This window comes from Ailuropoda melanoleuca, chromosome 14 (genome assembly GCF_002007445.2).
Source record: "Ailuropoda melanoleuca isolate Jingjing chromosome 14, ASM200744v2, whole genome shotgun sequence".
Lineage (NCBI taxonomy): Eukaryota > Metazoa > Chordata > Mammalia > Carnivora > Ursidae > Ailuropoda > Ailuropoda melanoleuca.
The window spans coordinates 105692517-105715139 of NC_048231.1; the positions used below are offsets into that span (position 1 = coordinate 105692517).

At 41.4% G+C, this 22623-nt stretch overlaps 1 protein-coding gene across 14 annotated transcripts in view; it reads left to right on the forward strand.

Moving 5' to 3' along the window:
* The window catches only part of ATP9B (ATPase phospholipid transporting 9B (putative)), a 246726-nt gene that overhangs the window by 37814 nt on the left and 186289 nt on the right, over positions 1-22623 (forward strand). For 12 of the 14 annotated variants that reach the window (XM_034642307.1, XM_034642309.1, XM_034642302.1 and 9 more), the window contains 2 exons: positions 4742-4850; positions 19941-19999. In XM_034642307.1, the coding sequence (XP_034498198.1) occupies positions 4742-4850; positions 19941-19999 (168 nt within the window). Of the gene's footprint in view, positions 1-1075; positions 3744-4741; positions 4851-19940; positions 20000-22623 lie in introns of those variants that run through there. The other 2 variants (XM_034642312.1, XM_034642313.1) reach the window with 2 other exon arrangements.

The window sequence follows — 22623 nt, forward strand, 5'->3', positions numbered from 1 at the left end:
GCTCCTGATTCCTTGCTCTTTCTTGACCACCGTGTTTGGCCCCATCCTGTGTCGAGGGCCCGCACTAGCATGTGGTCTTTACACACGCACTTAATGTGTTGACGTCATTTCTCTGCCTGCTTTCTCAGGTTCTGTACGGTTGCTCAGAGAAAGGGATTAGTTAGCATTTCCAGATTCCTCCTTGCCAGAAACCTGCCAGTGAAGCATCAAACCATCATACAGCTGGTGGTTATAAAATCTTAGGTCTGACATCCACTAATTTTAAACAAGACACTTCACGTTTGTTCTGCTCTCCAACTCAAGGGTATTTCTGAAAACAGTGATAGTTTATAGTCTTTCTTTATCAAGTACTCTGGGCAGTGTTACTTGCTTCAGCTCTGATCTAATTTCTGTCCTTTTTTGCCATGGAACAGAAGAGCAAACTGAAAATAAGTGATTTTATTTCATTTTTGTGTCAGAATGAAGATTACCTTTTGCATCATTCAGCTTTCACAGCAGCTCTGTGAGGGAAAGCTGGTGTCATCAGAGTAACAGAACAGATTGTAATGCTTTTCTCTGAGTTAATCAGGTAGAATGGATCTATCTGTGCGAACGACTCTTAGATAAGGGAGGTCTGGATTGTTAACACTGCATCTTCCTCATAAGCTGCATTCCTGGAGTTTTGTTCGTGGGAAGCCAGATAGGCTGCGTAGGTGCCCAGTCAGTCTGCGAGAACTCTGAGTTTCGGTCTTTCCTTCTGTCCACTCTTTCTTCTGAGCGTCTCTGCACGTTGGAGGTGTGGATGGAGTACGGAAAGGAGAAACCAGATCAGTTACTTGGACTCATACCTCCTACTGTCCAGAGACAAACACTCTTAACATAAGCTACACGTTTAGTGCGATCTTTGCAAAAGTATGTGTGCTGCTTGTGTCTCAGTTTCCCTGTGAGTTAGAGCTAAGGGTCACACACCTCATAAGGTTTTTGTGGCATTTAAAAGGTAACTCATCTAAAATACATGGAAAAGTTTCCGGCATGTAATAATCCCTCAAGGTTAAACTGATATATCAATAGAATTTTTACTATTTTTATAAAAATAGATCTTGTTTTGGCACTTACTCCACGTGGCTCCTGCCATCTGCAGAAGTAGGAAAAAAGAATTGCACTTTGTGATACAAGATTTAGTCCCAGCCTGTGGACTGGCCGTGTGACATGTTCCTGTCATGCGTTGTGACTGACAGGCTGATGCACAAATACTGTTATTTCCCTGTGAAATACTGTCACCCTCTTGTGTTCGCTTCTGGTTTTTCTAGGTGGCATTACTATAGCTTCCGTCTTGGACCTGGTTGGGGCTGAGGCCGTGGGAAGGTCCAGCTACTCCTGTGGGACCGCTTGTCCACATCCTCCATAGGCCACCAGTCTGTTCTGATCTAGCTAGGACTCAACAGATCTAAACTCTAAAGGTGGAGGCCCGTGTGTGGTAGACTCCAGTGGTTAAGAAGGAAATGGTGGCCTGGCGTCCGCTGCGCCTTTGTCATCATCTGCTCCACGTTGCGAGGCTGGCTCTTGGGGCTTTTCTCAGGATAGCTGTGCCGGAGACAGATGTGGTGGTGTGGGAGTGACACCTCACATCTGTTCTGTATTCAGGTGCACCTTCGATGGGAGGCGTGGCCTAGAGCGGCTTGCATGTGCTAGCAGTCTTTGCCTGTGACCGGGGCTCTGTTTCCTCTGAAGAGTGCTTCACTCCTGTTTCAGAATTTGGAACCTACCCCTCTTTGGTGACCCTCTCTAATATCACTGCTTCAGAAATGAGAGCTTATTTCACTTTCTGAGTTCTTGAAAGCACTAGGGACTATTACGTGTTGTGGTTTAGAATTACCTAATGAGTGGAGAATTAACTTCCGCTGTCTTTAAGCCGTAGGTTTCCAGGGTGAAACCTGGAGAGTGTAGATCACATATATATGTCTGGGGCCTGTTCCTTGCAGAAGAGAGGTGAAAGGACACATTTCAGGGAGGGCTCGAGCAAGTCTGTAGTGCAGAAGACCTTCCAAGTGATGAGGCTGTGTCTGCCGGATTCAGAGCCGCTTGTTCAACAGTACTGTCTTCAGTCTCTAAGGAACATGGTCTTGACAGCCGTTCTCCTCTCTCTCTCTCTCTCTCTCAAGGCAAGACAGTCACAAATAGAATTGTAAGACATTACGTATACACTGTGAACACAGGTCTGTAACAGTAAATATTCCCCCGCAGGAGAATGGCTGCATAGGACTGTGTTTCCTGGGTTGGTGGGTGCATAGTTTTCATGTTACCAAAACTGAGTTGTGACTTAGAGTTTGTGTTTTAAAAGTGGTGTTGTCTTCCCACCTGAGACTAACTGCATCTTTGAATTAAGGAAATATGGTATTTCAACGTACGAGCATACCATGAATTTCCTATTTGTAGACACTCAGGTTATTTCCAGTTTTTTATATTTGATGCTGCTGGGATTCTTTTTGTTTTTGTTTTGTTTTGTTTGTTTTTTAGGATAAGTTTCCAGAAGTGAAACTGTTTGGTTAAAGTGTGTGTAAATTTTAAGGCTTTGATAACACTAAATTTGTTAAAAGAATATTAGTCTCTCCTGCTTTGGATTTTCATATTTTCTCTTTGTCTTACTTGTACTAAAAGACATCTAGGTAGAAAGGAAAGAAGGAAATCTGGCTCTGTTCACAGAGGCTTGATCTAGTACATTGGGAAATTGGGGGTGTTCACACACACACACACACAAATGCTGGAACTAATAAATGAGATAGTAAGATTGTAGGTACAATCTAGATACAGAAAAACCACTTGTATTTCTGTATACTAGCAATGATCATCTGAAAATGAAATTAGGATAACAGTTCCACTTACAATAGCACCGGAAAGAAAAAAGTAGGACTAGATTTAGCTAAAATGCAGGGTTGCATACTGGAAACTAATAAAATATTTAAAAAAAAAATCAAAGATCTGAATAAATAAAAGCCACCCCAGTTCAGGAGCTGGAAGACCATGTTGTCATGATGGCGCACTCTCCACATTGACCTGCAGGTTCAGTACAACCTCTGTCAAGATCCCACTTGGCTTTTTGGCAGAAAGTGACGAGCGGGTTCTAAAATTCATATGGAAATGCAAGACACCCAAAGTAGCCAGTGCAGCCTAGAAAAGAAAATAGCATTGGAGGACTCCTGCTTCCCCATTTCGAAACTCATTTCGGAGCCACAGTAGTCAAGAAGGTGTGGCACTGGCAGAGGGAGAGATGAGTAGACCAAGGAATACACCTGCCGTTCATGACAGATCGATTTTCAGTAAGGGTGCTAAGACTGTTCAGTGGACTGTTTGGTGCGCTCAGCAAATGGAGCTGGGGCAGGCGGACAGCTGGATGCAAGAGAATGAAGTTGGGCCCCTCCCTCAGGTCATACGCAGAAATCCACTCATAATGGATCATAAACCTCAGTGGAAGAGCTGAAACTGTAAGACCCCTGGAAGAAAACATAGAGGCAAATTTTTGTGATCTTGGATGGTGAAAGCCCAAGTGACTAAAGAAAAACTAAAATAAATTGGACTTACCAAAATTAAAAGCTTTTGGGCATCAGAAGACACCATCAGGAAAATAAAATGATAACCTAGAGTGGGGGAAAATATTTATAATCTTCACATTTGCTAATCACATGTCTAACGAGGTATTTGTTTCCGGAATAATATGAAGAGCTCTTACAGCTTCACAGTGAAAAGACAAATGACACAGCTAACAGGTGAGTGTAGGATTTGAACACACATTTACCCCCAGAAGGTGCACATGGCCAATGAGCTCGTGTTAAAGGGGTATGACCACTGTGGGAGGCAGTTTGGCAGTTCATCAAAATGCGTGACAGGCCACATCACCCAGAAGAGGCAAATCTATAGGGACAGAAGGTTGGACTAGTTGGTTGCCAGGGGTTGGGGGCTTGAGGGGACGGGGGTGACCGTTGTCAGGTGTGGGGTTTCTCGCTCTTTGGGGTGATGAGAACATCCTACAGTCAGATGGTGGTGGTGGTACAACTCTGAGCGTGCCACGGAGGATCACCTCTCAGTAAACGCAAGGGCTCACTTAATGTGGCCTGTTGGTGACACAGACACAGCCCTGTAAGGACCTCTAAAAAAGATGACGTCAGCCACATGTTGGGCATAACAGATTTCAGATAGATCACAAGCACATCCGAGTTTTATTTATGTAGCATCAAGTCGGTCTGTTGAGGTTTCTGCTTAGCAGATGAGACAGGACAAGCCCTGTGGCTGTGCCTGCGCTCCTGCACAGGAGGAAGCTGTGCCTTGGGACTGCGCTGTGTTTCTTCCTGCTCCTTCCACCAAGGCAGGTTCAAGTGCAGAAATGATAAGATGTCAGTCTTTGGTAATTTGATTTTTAAAGGCTCGAGCATTCTAAATATAATAACTGGGTTTTTTTTTTTTTAAAGATTGTTGATTTCTTTCTCTTTGGGTTGCTAAGTATTTCTGATGTTTAGCTTGAAGTGTATGTTATGATACGAATTTAAAAAAATTTTTTGGGAATAGGGAGAATTTTAAATCTTTTACTGTGTATTATATTTCTCTTGTGTTTCATTTTTACTTTTTGTCTTTTTTCTTCGTTTTTGTTTGTTTTAGAAGTAACATAAATTGAGGGGGGGAAAGTAAAACTGCTTGGTAAAAGAATATTCCCTCAACTTTTTTGTTAAAGCTAGTTTTCTCAAATACCATATTTTATTTTGTTTCATAGGGATTTGTTTTGGCTGTTACTATCATGAGGGAAGCAATTGATGAATTTCGGCGTTTTCAGCGAGACAAGGAAGTGAATTCACAGCTATACAGCAAGCTCACAGTAAGAGGTTAGCAAGACCCTTTTCATCTAGCTTATCATTTGCTAACTGTAATCATCATTTTAGAATTAACATAAATGAAAGAAAACATGTCATGATTCTGTTATTAAAAATAGTATTATGCGATTACATATGGTATCTAATTTTTTTAATAATGTAATGCCTACGATTTCAAGTACTTAGACACATGTGAAATCCAACTGGTGTATGCACATTTTCCATGAAGCCTAATATCACCCTCCCTAAACTTTCTGTTTGTGTTATATGTTAAACACAGTCATAGAGGTCAGACAGACATCTGTTACCATGGCCTTATGTGAAGGGACCTGCAGCACCTACAATGAATCATGTTATCATGTTATCACGATCCAAAGTGATAGCGGCTTTATGCCCATTTCTCCTTCACTTCATTCAGAGCTTTAGCTCTTGCTTCATTTTATGTTTTTAAGAGCTTGTTTATTTGGTCTCTCAGTCCCAGTGGAAAAGAAGCAATATATTGGGAAGAGTGTGGGAGAAGCCATTATAGGTGGGCATTATGACCACCAGAAAGTGACACTATGACAGTCATGACGTCAGTGAGGGACAATGAAGGAGGGCACTGAAAAGCTAGACAAGTACACATAATAACTTTGAAGCCTATTTAAAAAAGGAGGTTTAGAGTGGAGTATGTATCTTCTGTTTACGTGTGGACATTCATACACTGAATTTATTTATTTGAAATAATTCTCCAAAAACTTTTTCTATAGCATATTGCATATATTTCATATAACATAAAGTTTATCCATTTAAAGTATACTTTTCAGTGGTTTTTGGTATGTTCACAGAGTTATGAAACTATTACCACCATCTAATTTTGGAACATTTATAACATCTAGAAAGAAACTCTGAGTACGTTAGCTGTTATCCCATTCTTGCCCCTTCTGACCCTACTCCAGGGCCAGGCAACCCCCAGTCTTCTTTCTGTCTCCGTGGATTTGCCTCTTAGGAGCAGGCCACAGAAGTGAAATCGTGCGTGTGTGGGCTTTTGTCACAGGCTTCTCTCCCTTGGTGTCCTGTGTTCAAGGTCTATCGGTGTTGTGGCACCTTTCATACTTTATTTCTGTTGCCAAATAATACTCCACTTGGTGGTATTCCGTGTGTTGTGTTCACCCATTCATCTGTAGGCGGACGTTGGATTGTTTCCACTCTAGGCTGTTGTAAGTAATGCTGCGAGTGTCTGCGTATGAGTGTTTTTGTTGAACATTGTTTTATTTCTTTTGTAAATATACCTAGAAGTGAAATTGCTGGATTATATGGTAACTATGTTTTTGATAAACTGCCAAGCTGTTTTCCTAATTGGCTGCGCCGTTTTGCATTCTCACTGGCAGTGTGTGAAGGTTCCAGTTTCTCCGCATCCTCACCAGCACTGTTACTGTCTTAGTTGTGGCCGTCCTGTCGGGTGCGAAGTGGTACCTCACTGTGGTTTGCTTTGTGTTTCCCTGATGATTAGTGATGTTGAGCATCTTTTCATGTGCTTGTTGGGTGTTTGTATGTCTTCTTTGGAGAGATGTTTATTCAGATCCCTTGCGTACTGTTTTACCTGGGTTATTTGTTTTTTAATTATTGAGTTGTAAGCGTTCTTTATATAATCTCATTTAAGTCTCGTGTCAGTTTGTGGTTTGGAAATATTTTGTCTCATTCTGTGGCCTGTTTTTTCTTCTACTTGGTGTCCTCTGACGCACAGAAGTTTTCACGTTGATGATGTCCGACTCATCTGTGTTTTCTTTTGTTGCTTGTGCTTTTTGGCATTGTAGCTAAGAAATGGTTTGCCAACCCAAGGTCACAAGGATTTACTTCCATATTTTCTTCCAGGGATTTTATAGTTTTAGCTTTGACATTCAGATGTGTGATCCACTTTCATTTCATGTTTTGTCTGTGGCGTGTGATATGGGTCCACAGTCCTTTGCATGTGAGTATCCAGTTGTCCCAGTACCATTTATTGAAAAGACTACTCTTTCGCAGTTAAATTGAATGATAAACTATTAGGAAGCTTTGATGCTTCAAGTAGTGGCGTGGTAGAGCTTAGGTGTGTTGTAGAAAGAGGTAGGCTTGAGTTTTGGAAGAAAGGGTCCCCGGAATGGCCAGGTAAATTAGGTGTAACCTTGGTGTGTCTTCTTTAGAATATAGCATAGATTCTGGCTTATTTTTTAAATTATTTTTGATTGTGCTATTTGGACTGTGTAGACATTAGTTTCTGTGTATTATTTGTTTCATTCAGAGCTAAATGGTGTGGTGATATCCGTGAAACTGGCAGAGGAGGCAGTCCTGCGTGTCCCTTCTTCCACAGAAACGTGGAAGAGTCAAGCGTCTGCCGTGAGGAAGGCAGCCCACATTCTTGACTGGGGACTCTGGATCCTGGCTCTGAAGGGAGTAGAGCAGAACTTACTTGCAGAGAATTGTGTCTGTCCAACTTGCCAGGGACATGTGAAGGACTGACTCAGGATGCTTGTCTTTCTTTCATCTAACTTGGATGTTCACTCAGGGCAGAGCCAAGAACCAGTAGGCATTTCTCAAGCCTATGTCAGGCTCAGGGAAGGCAGCAGTAGCTCGGGGCCAGCAATGATAGTTGACACACAGAATAGAGTGTCAGCTGCTGGGTGGAAGAAGCTGCAGAGGGGATCTCTTTGGAAAATTAGGGCACATAAAAGTGCCTGTGTTTGCTGGGGAGTTTTGAAAGCCACATCCAAGGCCGGTGAGGGATCATGCTCAGAAAGACCCCGAGAAAGTGTTTTGCCTCCGGCCAGTCTCTAGGCTCAGTGTAAGCAGAGGTGAAGGCTCAGGCTGAGTTGTAGGCAGCCTGGCTCTGTGTGGGAATCCCCAGCACCGAGGGAATCTGCAGCGACTGGGAGAGGCTCATCTCACTTTCTCTCCTCTTGCCTCTGTCCTCCTCCCTTTCTCCCTCCTTTGCTTCCTTCCTCCCTCCTCTCAGCTCTTTCCTTCTTCCCTCCCACCATCCCTCCTTTTCTTTCGTAGTCTTGCCTCCCACCCCATGCAAGGAAATCCTTTCCAAAACACTGGCTGAAAGACTTCTCAGACCACCCATGACAAAGAATACACACTTTACAAAATGAGTCTTAAAAAAGTCACTGTATGTGCATGGCTACGGCATATCCCAAACAACAAAACAAACCCAGAAGAGGGGGAAGTGACTGATTTCCTGAGTTACCAGATTATAATAGTCAAAGTGTACAGGTTTCCACAGAAAATTACAGAACATGCAGAGAAACCATGTGGCCCAGTCACAGAGGAAATGAACAGCAACCGTCCCTGCGGAAGCGCAGATCCCGGACTAGACCTAGACAAAGTCTACATCAGCTGCCTTAAATTATGTCCAGGGAGCTAAAGGGAACAACTGAAAATGCTGAAAGGATCAGGTAAAATGAGGTATTAAGATACAGAATATCAGTAAAGGTATATAAATTATAAAAAGGAAGCAAAAAGCAAAAATTCTGGTGCTGAAAAGTACAATAAATTAAAGGAAAAACTCACTGGACAGTGAGTTTCAGTAGCAGAGTTGAGAAGGCAGAAGAAGGAATCAGTGACCTTGAGCCTAGGTAATTTCAATAACCAGATAATTTCAAGTGGAATTATCCATTCTGAGAACCCGAAGGAAGAATGGAGGAAAATAAGCAGGTCGTAAAGGGACTTGTGGGTAGCTCCAGGTGTACTAATGTGCACACAGTGGGCATCTTGGAAGGAGAGGAAGGGAGAAAGGGCGGAGAGAATGTTGTAGGGAATAGTGGCCCTTAACTCCCCAAATTTGATGAAAGACATGACTCCACATTCAGGAAAATCAGTGAATGCCTAGAAAGCTAAATGCAAGGAAATCTGCACTGAGAACATGACAAGTCAAAGTGTTGGAACCCGAGGACCAAGAGAATATTCTGAGAGCAGTGAGAGAGAAGCAGCTTGTCACACACAAGGAAGGGCCCTGGAGTCAGAAATCCTGGAGGTCAGAAGGACGTGGGGTGACATTATTAAGATGGGAAAAGAAAAAAACGGTCCACCAAGAATTGAATGTCCCTAAACCTATCATTCATAAACGAAGGAGGAATTGAGACATTCCCCAAATGCCTTTAGAATTGAAAACGGACTCAGGCAGATAGGCATACACCCACGTACACACAGCACTATTTGTAATTGCCAAACGTCCGCCAGTGGGTGAGTGAACAAATTCTGGTGTTTTCTCACTTTGGACTATTATCCAACCATAAAATTTAATGAATACTGATAAACATTGGGTGAACCTTGAAAATATTACACCTGTGAAAGAAATGAGACACAAAGGGTCATGGACTCTATGATGTCATTTACACAAAGTATCAGAACAGATAGGTTAATGGAGCTCGAAAGCAGGTTGTGGTTGCCATGGACTGCGGAAGTGTAGGCAGTGGGGGGGGGCAGCTGCTTAGTGGGCATGACGTGTCCTTGTGTGGTGATGAAAATGTTTGTGAGCTTGATAGAGTGAGTTGCACAACACTGTGAGTGTACTCAGTGCTGCTACATTATTCACTTTAAAATGGCTGATTTTATGTTGTCATCGTCACCTAAAAATAGTAAAAAATGTTGAAGAAGGCATACTAATAAATATGTCTATTACTCTTCTGTGATGCTCCAACTCAGAATACTTTAAAAATAATTGTCAGTGGGTTTATTTCAGATACAAATGCAGATTTACCTTTTTAAACAAGATTGGTCACCATGGGTGATCTTTGAAAGGACGTTTTACATGTAGATGATGATACTGCTTTTTTTTTTTTTTTTTACTAACTTGTGAGTGTCAGGTAACTTGCTCATTTGCATAACTAGCATTCAAGGTAGGTTGGTGTTATCTCCACGTTACAGGTGAGGGACCTGAAGCTCACGCCCTGTGATTTGCCCTGAGCCACTGCGGTTTTGGTAGAGTTCATATTCGAACTTGGACGATTCTGATGTCAAACCCAGTGTTCCATCAACTGTGGTGTTTGCTTTGTGGCTGGTATTCTGATGCAAATGACTGAAAAGTAAAATCTGGGATATAAAAAAATGCATGTATTTGCTCATTGACTTTAGTTTGAAATTTGTTTTCTTGTTAAGAATACTTTCTGTTCATCTTAATTTCTAATATTTCGTAGTGATGTATTCTTTGAATGGCATTGATAGCTACTTCTTTATGTGACTTAACTGTGGTTTGTTATGTCATATTTACAGTATTTGAACTTTTTGTATTTGGAGTTCTTTTTTTTATATTATGTTAGTCACCATACAGTACATCCCCGGTTTCCGATGTAAAGTTCGATGATTCATTAGTTGCGTATAACACCCAGTGCACCATGCAGTACGTGTATTTGGAGTTCTTAAGCACATTCCTGAAGAAATACTCTGGGAAAATGTTCTCTGCTGTATGTTTTCTGTGGAAAAGGAAAGCCACGTCCACTTTTAAGTATGCTCCCATCTTGAGGGTGCTTTATTTAGAAGCAGAGAGTATTTTAACTGGTATACAATCTCAGTCAACACTGAGATTTTTACTTTTATTTAGTTACTGTTTTAGTCATCTCTGCACCCAGTGTGAGGCTGAAGCTCACGACCCCGAGATCAGGGGTCGCCTGCTCCTCCTGCCCAGCCAGCCGGGTGCCCTGACGCCAGGCGATGTTTAGTTAGCTGCCTGTGCTGTTGCTCGAGAAGCTGCTTCTCTTGCCGTGTGGGAGTTTCCTGGGTCTGCTACGGCCACTGTCTTTGCTTTCCCCATTTGCGACTGCTTTATTATTCATTTTTGGCCCCTAATGGACAGCATGTGAGTCAGAGTTTAGGAGGAGAATGTGAAATTGTGGGCAGCTTTTACAAAAGTCCCTGATGAGGACTTTGAATTGTGGGGCCTTTCTGCATTTGGATTCTTTTTACCTCTTGCTCAGGAGAGGTGTGTGACCTGCACACTTGGCTGCAGTCATTCCATTGGCTGGCTCTCGGTTCGGTTCCGGATAGTCACTGAGTACCCAGTGTGTGAGGATTCAAACATGAGTAAGTCCTCGACTACGCTTTTTAGAGAGTTCATGCAGTATTCTGGCAGAGGCGATGAATTTAGAGTATTTTTTTTTGTCTTAGTCGGCCACTAGATCTCAACAGGACAACATTATGTCACCCACTCTTGGTGTATATTCCACATGTACACCTAAAGCTAATGTGGGACTTCAGATTTAGAAATGGGTCTGGAATTAATTCTGTGCAATGGCTCCTTCATACAGTTGGTGTTGACTGCAGTCAGTCTTAGCTGTTTCTTGTCATAGTTACGGCATTTTGTTGTTTAACGTGCTTTCTAGCATTCAGACGTAGGAGAGAGAGGGAAGCCTGTTGACTTTGAACATTGTGTACATTGTGTGTGTGTGTGCCAGGAAGAACATTTACATACTTACATGCTTCTTGTGTTCCAGTTTCCTTGCCGAAAAGGAACTTTATCCGCAGAAAGAGACCATGTTCTTTATTCCTGTCTGTTCTAGCATCTTTGATCCTTACTGTGGACGTTGTTGTCACATACCTTTTTTTTTTTTACATAAGATATCATGAGTTATCTTAATGAAATTCATCTTTTAATGAAATTGACTGGGTGTCATAGTTATTCCTTGAAAAAAATCAGGGGATCTTAAAATCCCTCTTTACTGCCTTTCGTACTTTGCGGGCGATGCGCACTTTCACTGGAAATCCTAATTTGTAACTGGTTTCATGAGTTACTGGATTTTCCACTTGATAAGAATTTCCTTTTGTGACAGTTATGTCTTCAGATAGTTGGGTTTTTTAAAAAATAGTATTCTCAAATGTCAGCTGAATTTTCCCATCAGAAATTGCTTAGGAGCTGATAAACTCAGAAGTAGTTAGGGTGGATTGCCGCCATCCAGTCCGCAGAGAAGCGTTGGTGACTTTCCTTCTTTCATTCACGTGGTTTCATCTCTCAGTGGTCCACTTTTTTTTGGCAGTGCAGATGAAGGAGAGAGCAGTGGATACTTGGAAGTCCTGTTTGTGTATTTTCTGTATGTATGTAGAGTAGTCCTTTGATAAATGTGCTCACCTTTTCACATGTTTATGGCATGTAGTCTTTTTTCCTGTCTGTGGTCTGAGCAGCGTTTGGAAAATATCCATTGAAGAATGTTCAGTATACATTATTACATTTGTACTATTCAGTAGTAGTTCTTCAATCTAGTACATGTCAGGCACAGACATACAGTTGAGATTTGTTATCTCGTCTGTTTAGTTCTCTGTGGCTGTACTGAGGTGGACATAGATACCCGGGGCTAGATATGTACTCATTACCCTCCTCACCATCCTTTTTTCCCTGGGTCACCCTAAGAGGATCTGTATGAACTTATTTCTTCTGCTATTCATACACTTAATATTTTTTATTGCACTGTTTGGAGATTAGGGGCCACGTGAAAGTATGAAAAATACTGGCTAACACAAAGTGCCCTCTCACAGATGAGAAGTAATTGTTGTTGTGTGTGGGCACATGTCTGTGCTAGCATCTGGTGTCTCCTCCTGCTCGCTGGGGTCACTCTGGTGATCACCTTTATTATTAGATTCTCAGCTGTGTTCATACTGCTGTTTTCCCTAGAGTTTTGTAGGGCGGCTGGCACATGGTAGGTACTAAGTACACTAGAAATTTCCAAATCAAAGATGAGAAGTAAAAGCCTGATGTTTTCAGGCAGCTGCCCAGTGAGGGTACGGCAGTTTGCACTCCACTGTGCCCACACATTCCCTTTTCCTGACGTCCATGCCCTACTTTAGATACTTTTTTTTTAACTTCCCAGCTTTCTTGGTGAAAAGTGCTCTCATTGTGTTTTGCTTGCTGCTTACCTTTTAACTTTTCATTTTTCATTTTGATCTTTGATAAAAGTTTATTCCTTTTTTCATACGTCCGTCTTTACTTTTTCATAATTTCTCCAGGAGAAATTTATCCTGTGACAAATATTGTTGTCTTCTTGACTCATTTTTGTATCTTTTTCTTTTAAATGTAGGTAAATTTATACTTTTTATGTATACAAATCTGATCTTTTCCTTTGCGGTTTTTACTTCAGTCTTAGAAGGTCTCTTCAGCCCCAGTGTAAATGAGTATTTTAATCTCGCTACAGTGTTTCTGTGTGTTCACTTTCCATAGCCACTTGTAGTTTTACTATCAGGTGTGCTTGTATGAAGAAGGAATCTGTCTTCTTTTTTTCCCCCAAATGGTTAGTTAGTTCCTTTCAAACTGGTTATTAATGTTATTAAAGTTCTTAGACCTTTGAGAAATGCATCAGATTTGTTTGGGCCCTTTCCTTCGCTTTCTCTTCTGCTCCACTGACTCATCCAGATTTCCGTGTTGATCCCATTCCAGTTTTAAGTAATGTTACTTTTTAGCACATTGCAGTATCTTGGAAAATCTTTCCCTTTCTCCCTCTTTCCCTCCCTTCCTCCACCAGTTATTTCTCTTTTTCATTTTTTTTTTCTTGTTTTCGCTGGAAATATGAAACACTCTAAGATGATTCTGAGACTTTCTTTCTGCTCGCGTATTCGACCAGTGACATCGAAACCTCATAAATGGGCTTGCGGCTGCTTGCCGCCTTCATCAGTGGTTTCTTCATTTTCTACCAAGGATTGGTGTCCGCCTCCACACTTGGGAGTATTGGAGCAGTAGACCACCGTGGGATTATTGAAAATCTAAGGAAAAGAGAGACTGGAGACAATTCTGAACCATGTTTAGTTCATGCCCCTTTTAGTAGTAATGTCACCGAGCAGATTCACGTAGGGCCCTCGGATTTTTGTAACTTTGTAGGCCCAGGAGAGAGGAAGGCGGCTTTTTCATAAAGCTTCTGTTTCTTTTGTGATTGAGAGTCTTAAAACTTGCTACTGTTCATATTAACGGTATGTTGTATTTTAACATTTGGTAGATGTGTATTCTTTCTAACCACAGAAAACAAAGATTAGACATTTCTCTTATGCAAACACCAGCAGGCTTAACCAAGACTTTGAAGTGTCTCGTCAGTAGTAAGACCATTAAAATTTTCATTTGTGTCTGTTAGTTGATAAACTATTTAGTATTGAGATACTTACTAATTTTTTAAACCCTGTACTTTTCTACAAAATCTTTATTTAATATAGTGAATTGCTATTGATATTTATTTCATTATTTAGTTCTGCATATTGCTTCAGGGAGAAGATATGTGCATTGGTGGGCTGTAGTCTGTATGAGTAGTCTCTTCTGGCAGCTTCTGGACTCTATTGGTACTACATGGATGGTATTAGCTAGTGACATAATTTTAGAGGGGAAGTGGTTGCCTGATATAATTGATCCAGTGAATAACATTATGTGCTTTAAATGCTTCTTTACCACAATATAATATTTTATAATTTCCATATTCGTTCTAAAGCTTATTTTTTTACTGATAGAACAAGAAAAAGATTTGATTGTTTAACTTGGGCGTCATAATTTTTTTTGTTATTGCTAAAGAATGCTTTTTAAAACTATCGTGATTATTGCTCATTAATGTTTAAGAGTAAAAATTGGTTACTTCCAGCAAGATGCTTTATAACCCTCACCCCAAAACAGCAGTATTTCCTTCTTTTTCCTTTTATTTTTTTTAACTTTGATTTTTTTTTTTGAAGATTTTATTTATTTATTTATTTGACACAGAGACAGCCAGTGAGAGAGAAACAAGCGGGGGAGTGGGAGAGGAAGAAGCAGGCTCCAAGCAGAGGAGCCTGATGTGGGTGCTCGATCCCAGAACGCTGGGATCACGCCCTGAGCCGAAGGCAGACACTTAACGACTGAGCCACCCAGGTGTCCCTCCTTCTTTTTATTTACTAGGGTGTGATTGCTATAATTCACACATCACTGTATTTGATCTCACTGTGCTCTATGTCAGGTCACTGGAGTGTAGGTTCCCTGCGGGCAGGGCCTTGCCCATTTTGTTCCCACTTTTGTCCCCAGCCTGTGTTGGGGGAGGGATACCACGTGCCTCCCTGCTCCTGCCCACCTTTAGCAGAGTCAGAATGGAATTGTGTCCTCCCCCAGGGCCTCCGAGCCTGAGCAGAGTCCTGGCTTGTGTGCTCCAGGACGGGTTTCACGGGGCCTGTCTTGTTTCTGTCATTTACTGGGGACAGCCTCAGACTGTAAAGCCGCCTTTCATCGTCTTGAGACTTTGTTTGTATTCGTATCCTTGCCTTTTCCACTGTGTCTCTGACTCTCAGGTTCCTTTACTGCCTCAGGCTCCCACTGCAGACCGCTCCAGTGTGCCTTCTGGATTTCATAGAGCTCTCTTCCTCTGCAGCCCTGCCATGTGGTGGTGGCTTTTCAGCCGGGGCTGGGGGCCGCTTCACCTGGTGCGAGGCACTCTTCGTCTCTTTCTCTTTTCCTCCCTCTTACACCTGACTCCAGCTGTTTTTCAACTGCTGATTCCTTGGTCTTACACCTTTGCGCTGTTCCCGGCCCCTGTGATGTTCTAGTTGATGAAGTCTGTTTTGTCGGTTTTTTCCTTCGTGATTGTGCTTTTGCTTTCCTATCTAAGAACTCTTGGCCTAACTCACGTTCACAAAGATTTTCTGCTATGTTTCTCCTATGTTTCTTCTTCTATAAGTACTTTGGTTTTAGGGTTTGTATTATGTATATCCATATTGAGTAAATTTCTGTACCTGTGCCAGGTGTGCATGTAAGTACTTTCTTTGCATGTGGATATCCAAATGCTTCTAGCACCGTGTTTGGAAAAGTCATCTTTTTCACATGGCATTGCCTTTACATTTCTGTCAAAAATCAGTTGTCTTTTGGGGTGCCTGGGAAGCTCAGTCAGTTAAGCATCTGCCTTTGGCTCAGGTCATGATCCCAGGGTCCTGGGATTGAGCCCCGCATTGGACTCCCTGCTGCTCCCCCTGCTTGTGCTCTCTCTCTCAAATAAATAAATAAAATCTTTTAAAAGAAATTAGTTGTCTTTTATGTGTGGGTTTATTTCTGGACTGTCTCTTCTACTCCACTTATCTGTTTCTCTCTTTATGCTAATACCATTCTTTTTTGATTACTGTTTCTTTATAATAATTCTTGAAATCAGGTGGTGTTTTCCCTTCAGCTTTGTTTTTCGTTCTTAGAGTCTGGTCTAGGTCCTGTGTATTTTGATACGACTTTTAGAATCAGCTTGTCAGTTTCTCTAAAAATGCCTGCTGAGATTTTGACTGGAATTCTATTGAATCTATAGATAAATTTGAGGGGGAACTAACGTTTTATTAATACTGAGTCTTCCGACCCATCAGTGAGATAGATCTTTCCCTTTATTTAAGTCTTAAAATTTCTCTCAGTAATATTTCTTTTCAGAGTATAGGTCTTTCTTAAAATGTTGTTTACTTATATATGTAAGTAAACATTTTCTAGCTACCCACCTTGCTTCATAATCCTTGTTAAATTAGGGTTCTACTTCCACAGCCAGTTAAACTGTTCAGGGAGTTGGTGGGGGTGCTGGTCCCACCCAGACAGCGAAGACAAGACAAGCAGCTTGCCCCTGTAGTGTGCAGTCGTGTGCCCGGGGACCTGCGCGTGTCGTCTGGTCAGTTACCTTCCAGGGCGCCACTATGTGTAATCAGTTCCTTTCTTAAAAATTTGCTTGATTATCTCCCACTCTTATTACCTGTGTGTGTTTTGTTGGGAAAGAAGTAATGCATTTTCATCCTTATTTGTTATCTTTGTCTGGTTCGGGATGGCTTATGTAGCCACTTCCCCATTAGTCCATTGCAACATTGGACCCATTTAACTGATTAAGAATAGTTTGGTCATAAACTTCTCTTGTTTTGAAGTGCGGTAAGTTTGATGCATTTGCAAAGAACAAACTAAACGTCCTAAAGGTATATTTCAGTTATGCTTTGAACCCGTCACACACAGGGTCTGGGTTTAGTAGACACTTTGATGTCTGTTCACCGCAGATAAGCACATTGTGTAGAGGTGTGTGTGCATACTGCTGGTGCTCATGTGGGTCCCTGAAGGCTTTGGGAGGCTCTGTTTGCTATGGAATTAAGGCGGGCTGTGAAGGGAGGGCTTCCAGTCAAAAGAAACAGCTAGTGTAGAGAACTTGGGCCCCAGAGGGTTGTGGGATACAGCAGTGAAAGCAAATGTAGACTGTTTTAAAGCCAGAAAATTAATTTGAGATTAGTTTTGAAGAACATGTGTATAATGATGTAAATCTGAATTACTTTCTAAGTAGCTGTCAAATAATGGAGATTTTTTGGGTGGAGATAAACATAATCCTTAGTTTTGCCAACCAGTTCATTTGGAATTCATATTGAATTAGGGAGTTGATAGTAATGGAGACCATTTGGTAGAGTGTTCTCTTTATTCAGGTAAAAAATGAGTAGCACTGAGATTGGTGGGCAGGGTCTATGTTTAAGAAGTTTTGGAGTAAGACTAAGTAGGCCTTTGAGTTACTTCTTGATCTTTCAAAGGAGACTGTGAAATTTGGTTCATGCAACAAGCCAGTTGAATGCTTTTCTTCTGAGAAACTTGTAAGCTTCTTCTTCGGAAGCATGGTGGCAGGGGACATTTATTGCTAGGAGGAGGGCTTAACGGAAAGATGTCGTTGCAGTAGTTTTAGAGAGAGGGAAGGATGGCTGTTAACCGTACTTGGTAACATTGACAACCATTTCATCAGAAAGGAAAAGGCCAGAGCTTGTACTCGAGGTAAATTGAATACAGCGTTTTTAAGAAAAACTGTCCTTAGGTGTAAGTACTGGCCTGTACTTGTTACTGAATTTAGAACTTGGTTCTATCAAGTATAGCTTTGGGATTATTAAATTTTAGATGCTCACTTCAGAAACACTTTGCATTGTTGACGGCTCTACTGGGCCGTGAGGGCAGGTAGCAGTTCTGGCTTTTCTTTGTGCTGTGACATGTAAAATTTAGGGATTTTCTTTTGTTACCAGTCCCCCAGCTCTGATAATAGTATGTTTGTAGGGTCAGCTGTCAGCTCAGTTCACGGAGGGTGGCCAGAAATCAAACCATTCGTGTGGGCATGAGCTGTTCATAATGGGCAGCTGGGCTGTCACTGGGGGGCAGGTGCCTAGGGGGCAGGTAATCTTTCTTCATCTTTTCTGTCTAATGCCAGAACTGCTCTTGAAGAAACAGAAGAGAAGTCAGTGAGTTCATGTGACCAAGGCTGTAAAGGAGGTACAGGGAGTCCCCTGCACAGAGATTATTTCAAATTGCTAGAGAACTAAGAGCCATTAAGCAATTTGACCAATTCTTTAAAATTTAGAAATGTGTACTTTGAGCAGGTATGTGAGGCAGATTGCCATACTGATCTGACATGATAGCCTTCTCCTGTTTTGTTCCTATTGTCATATTCTTAACGTGAGAACTTTCTGCATTGTGTTTTAGCATCAGCTGTTTTCCTTAAACATGTATTTGTAAGTAAGTTCCATCGAAATGAATAAAAATCACTATATAATGCCCCCAAACTAAAGGCCATTAAATATAAATTGTGTCTGTTTTGCGATAGAGTAGTGTGTCTCTTTCTCAGAAATGTAAGATCTTGATTAAGGAGTCAGAAGAGGATGTATTTTTCTGTTTCATAGTATTTAAACATTGTTTACTACATTTATTTTCTCTTACGATCGCAGCTGTTTCTCTGCCTCTCCTTTTTGAATGGGTCCATTACAGAGAATATAGAAAAGCGGAAGGAAGGAACAGTGGATTGGATAGTAGGAGAGAAAATAAAATTAAGTTATAAGACAGGAATTCTGTTGAGTAATACTCAGGGAGCATGAGATTAGTGAGTAACTTTGCTGCCTGGTGCTGAGCTATAGAAAACATAATAGAGGGAGCACAGACGTGAAGCTCGAAGGGACCAGATGAAAAAAATAATTAAAATAGACCTTCTCTTGTAAGTATACTTTCTGGCTATTAATAGACATATACTTGTCAATTATGAAGATACTTAAGATTTGTTTCACATGTAATTCTAAAGAACATTGCTATTTTATAATATGAATAAAAAATTAGCTCCCCCCAACTAGTTCTAGTCCTTATATGTCTATTGTATTATTAAGTAACATGGAAAAATATAATAGTTAAAAAATTTTTTTGATGTCCTCAAAACACATCTTTAGGGACAGGTGTGGTCCTGTTGAAAGTCAGCTGCTTCAAGAAGTATTTAGGAAATAAGTTTGTAGTAAGTTGAATGTGGTCTAAAAGTCAGTGGTATGGCTGGTAATGCTAGTTTCTGATGATGTGATATGAACTCACTTCTTGTTCTGTTAGCTTCAGAATGAATTGAATGTGAAGACAGGTCTTTTCCCATGTTAAAAGAGCCATAAAAAGGTAAAAATAGATCCACAAGGCTGTTGCCAGTTCTAAAAGGGAGATGGACAGTGGGAGGGAGGGAGGGAGGGAGGGTTAAGAGTCCCAGGGAGAGAGAGAATTTGAGTAAGTTTTGTTACTTATGTAGGATGGTGTCTCAAATTACGTATATAACATTTTGTCTACCCTGTATGACGTTAACTTTATACAGTGTTATCTGTTTAAGTTTATAATCTAAGAACTTGCACACTGTGTCCTGTAGAACAATCACTTCTTGATAAAGCTTTCGACCGTGCCAGCATCGGTTACCAGTACGGAGCCATCCGTACAGCTACCAGCGCAGGGAGATGTGATGTATCATTTTCTTTACTTCTCTTGTTCTGTCAGTTATGTGTCAGTCAATGCCATTCACAGTATTAATGTAAGGATTGACATCTTCCTGTTACTCACTCATTAAATCATCTTCAGTGCTGTTTCTGATTGTCATTGCTGGACCCAGACCCGAAATAATGGCAGATTTGGGAAGACCCCTCCACTTGGAGCCCTCTCCCACACCCCACGTCTTTTATTGGGGGGCAGTTAATTGTACTTGGGAGCTAAGAGAAGTTAATTTTTAGTGACTGTGTCTATGTGAAGTAAATTTATCCTGAAAGTATAAGTACAGATAAATTCCTAGTGTTTCCCCCACCCCCCGAAAGTTATTTCTAAAGTGTTATTTGTCAATTGAAACTTGAACTCTGGTGTGCTGTTGTTTCCTTGAGTTGATTATACTTCTTCTTTTTTTTAAGGTAAAGTGCAAGTTAAGAGTTCAGACATACAAGTTGGAGACCTCATCATAGTGGAAAAGGTTGATGCATTTTTAATATATTTTAGACCTGTCTATGCCGGTGATTAACATTTAGCTTGATTGCAGTAACTTTGCATCTGAAGGAAATTGAGACAGTTATTTTAAATCTTAATTTCTTTGCATAAGATATGATATACATGAAGAAAAATGTAGACCTTTCTGTATTCTGTTTTGCTTTAGTACATTTCAGTGTATGCAGGTGAAATTGTATTTTGTCTAAAATAAGGCGTGTTAACTGCTTAATATTGCATTATCAGAATTATTTCATTTGACCAAAGAATTATATTAGTTAGAACCTATTTAGAATATGTTTTATTTTCTAAAACCTCCTTTTATAGATAGATATATTACACATAATAATTTGATGTTATTCTTGGGATTTAGAAACTTCAAGAAGGAAAGGTCAATGGAAGTAAGAGAATATTAGAAAGAAAAAACTTATTAGGTCATTGTAGGAAAAGGCCATTAAGAAAACCCCTCAGTGTCAGACTTGGAGGTTGTCAGGTGCCCTGGGGGGATGAGTGTGTGGGCTGCCTGCTGTGGGAGGGAGTGCTTCTGTACGCACTGACTTCCCTGAGGAACGGTGGATGAATGGACAGCCTCTGTTTTTTCTTTTTCTTTTTTCTTTCTTTCTTTTTTTTTTTTTTTTCTGTTTTTAAGGCTCTAGAACAACTTTTTAAAAAAAATTGTTGTTTGAGAAGTTGTAATAAGCCTCTTACAAAAATAGTTTGAGCCCTTGGTGCCATCTGGCATGCAGGCATGCACCCAGCCTGAGCCACCTCGTGGAGATGTTTGGTAAGGAAGGTCTTTCTCCTCGAGACTAAAGTGGGCTTTATCTTGCTACAGTAATCTGTATACAGAGAATGTTCTGGGGTATGTTTGTTTGATTTTACAAAATGGGACAAAATTGAACATACTGATTTGCAATTCATTTCTGTAGCGTTTGGTTGTATGGACACTGTAAGTTACTAGCTTTGGATCCATGGTTAGATTTTCAGGAGGCGTCTGTGTCGCTGTTCTTGTGCTGTGAGCACCCTTACACATCCGTCTCCACGTGATTCTGTAGGGTAGATGCTGACGGGAGAGGTGACTGAGCTGCACGTGAGTCACACGCCAGCGTCCATTACCTCATGGTGTCTGTGGTCAGGAATTGGGGTGTGGATTCGTGTGGTCCTCGCCCCGGCTCCCTCTCAGGGCTGTAGTCAGCCAGATGGTCGAGACCTCCAGCTCACTCGGGAGTTGTTGTCAGGTTCAGGGCCTCAGTTCCATGAGCTTTTGGCTGGAGGCCTCCCTCATTCTGGTCCACGGTGGGGTGCGGGGGGGGGGGCCTCCACAGGGCGGCTCACAGTGGCCTGCAGGAGAAGGTGGGAGTGCCAGCAGTGTGGCCTTGCGGGCAGGGACCTGGTGTCAGCAGGGACACCCATCCCCTCTTGTTTCCCTTGTAAGAGGCGGAATGGTGTTGATGGTGGGGTTTGAAGAGCAGATAGAATGTCTTTTTGTGGGTCAGGGAGTGCTGTTTGGCCTTCTCATTCTTCCGTCTCATCTCCTCTGCTCTCCTGTTACGCACATTCTCCTTCCCTTTGCTGCCTAGGTCGATGGAGTGGTGTGCCCTTCGGTGCTCCCATTTTACTGAGTAACACGTGCGCCCTTCTTGGCCATGTTGTAAAGCTCATCTCTTCAGTCATATAGATGGGTGAAACGTAGACGTCTCGATCTATGTGTGGCCATTCCCCTTGAGCTTCTCTGCGACCTCCCAGGTATACTCTCCACCTGTGAGAGATTGATGAGTGACGTGGGCCTTTGTAGACATCCAGGTAAACGTTTTACTTGAATATGGTGGTAGCTGTATGTGTTTCTTTCTGTTTGTGACTTCAGTGCTGCATGGGTAGCGCAGTATGGGCGGTCCTCCCGCACTAGATCAGTGTTGTGTACGAGCGTGTGTACGGTCCCTGCCCGACCCTGATGTTTACAGATTTGGTAGCAGAGCTGGAGGAAGGACTTCTAAAATGTTTTCACTAACCTTTAGGAAATGTTGTACACCAAAGAATAGGGGCAGCCCCTGTACCTGTTTAGTTTTTTTCTATTTCCAGTTTTACACTCATTTTCATGTAAAAATTTTCCACATATTTTGGTTACTAAGAAACTTTAATATTTAGGAATTTGAGATATAATTTCTAGTAATTACTATGAAATGATAAATTTTTAGTAGTGGATTTATACCTATTGAGCCAATTTTGTGGTTTTTGTAGTGATAAAAATTAGTGGTTGACATAATCATAAAGAAATAGCAATTTTATGGTAGCAAATGGCTTTGTCCTTTTACTTTTTATTTAAGGATCCTACCAACACTTATCACTAACCAGAAAAGTAATTTCTCTATTATTTGACCATATCACTACTCAGAAATTAATGCCTGGTGGATTTTATGTGGGAGGGTAGCCCTTCTAATTCTGTATCTGAATGTGATATTAAAAATAGTCTATTGATAGTCATCGTATGGGTATTTAAAGTGTGCTGACCAAATTTGGACCAGTGTTGTTGCAGCTGTTGAGAGGAAGGCAGCAGCCTGGGGCAGTGGGAGAGAGTAGAACGAGGGCCTTCGTGTTAGATGGATCTGGGTTTAA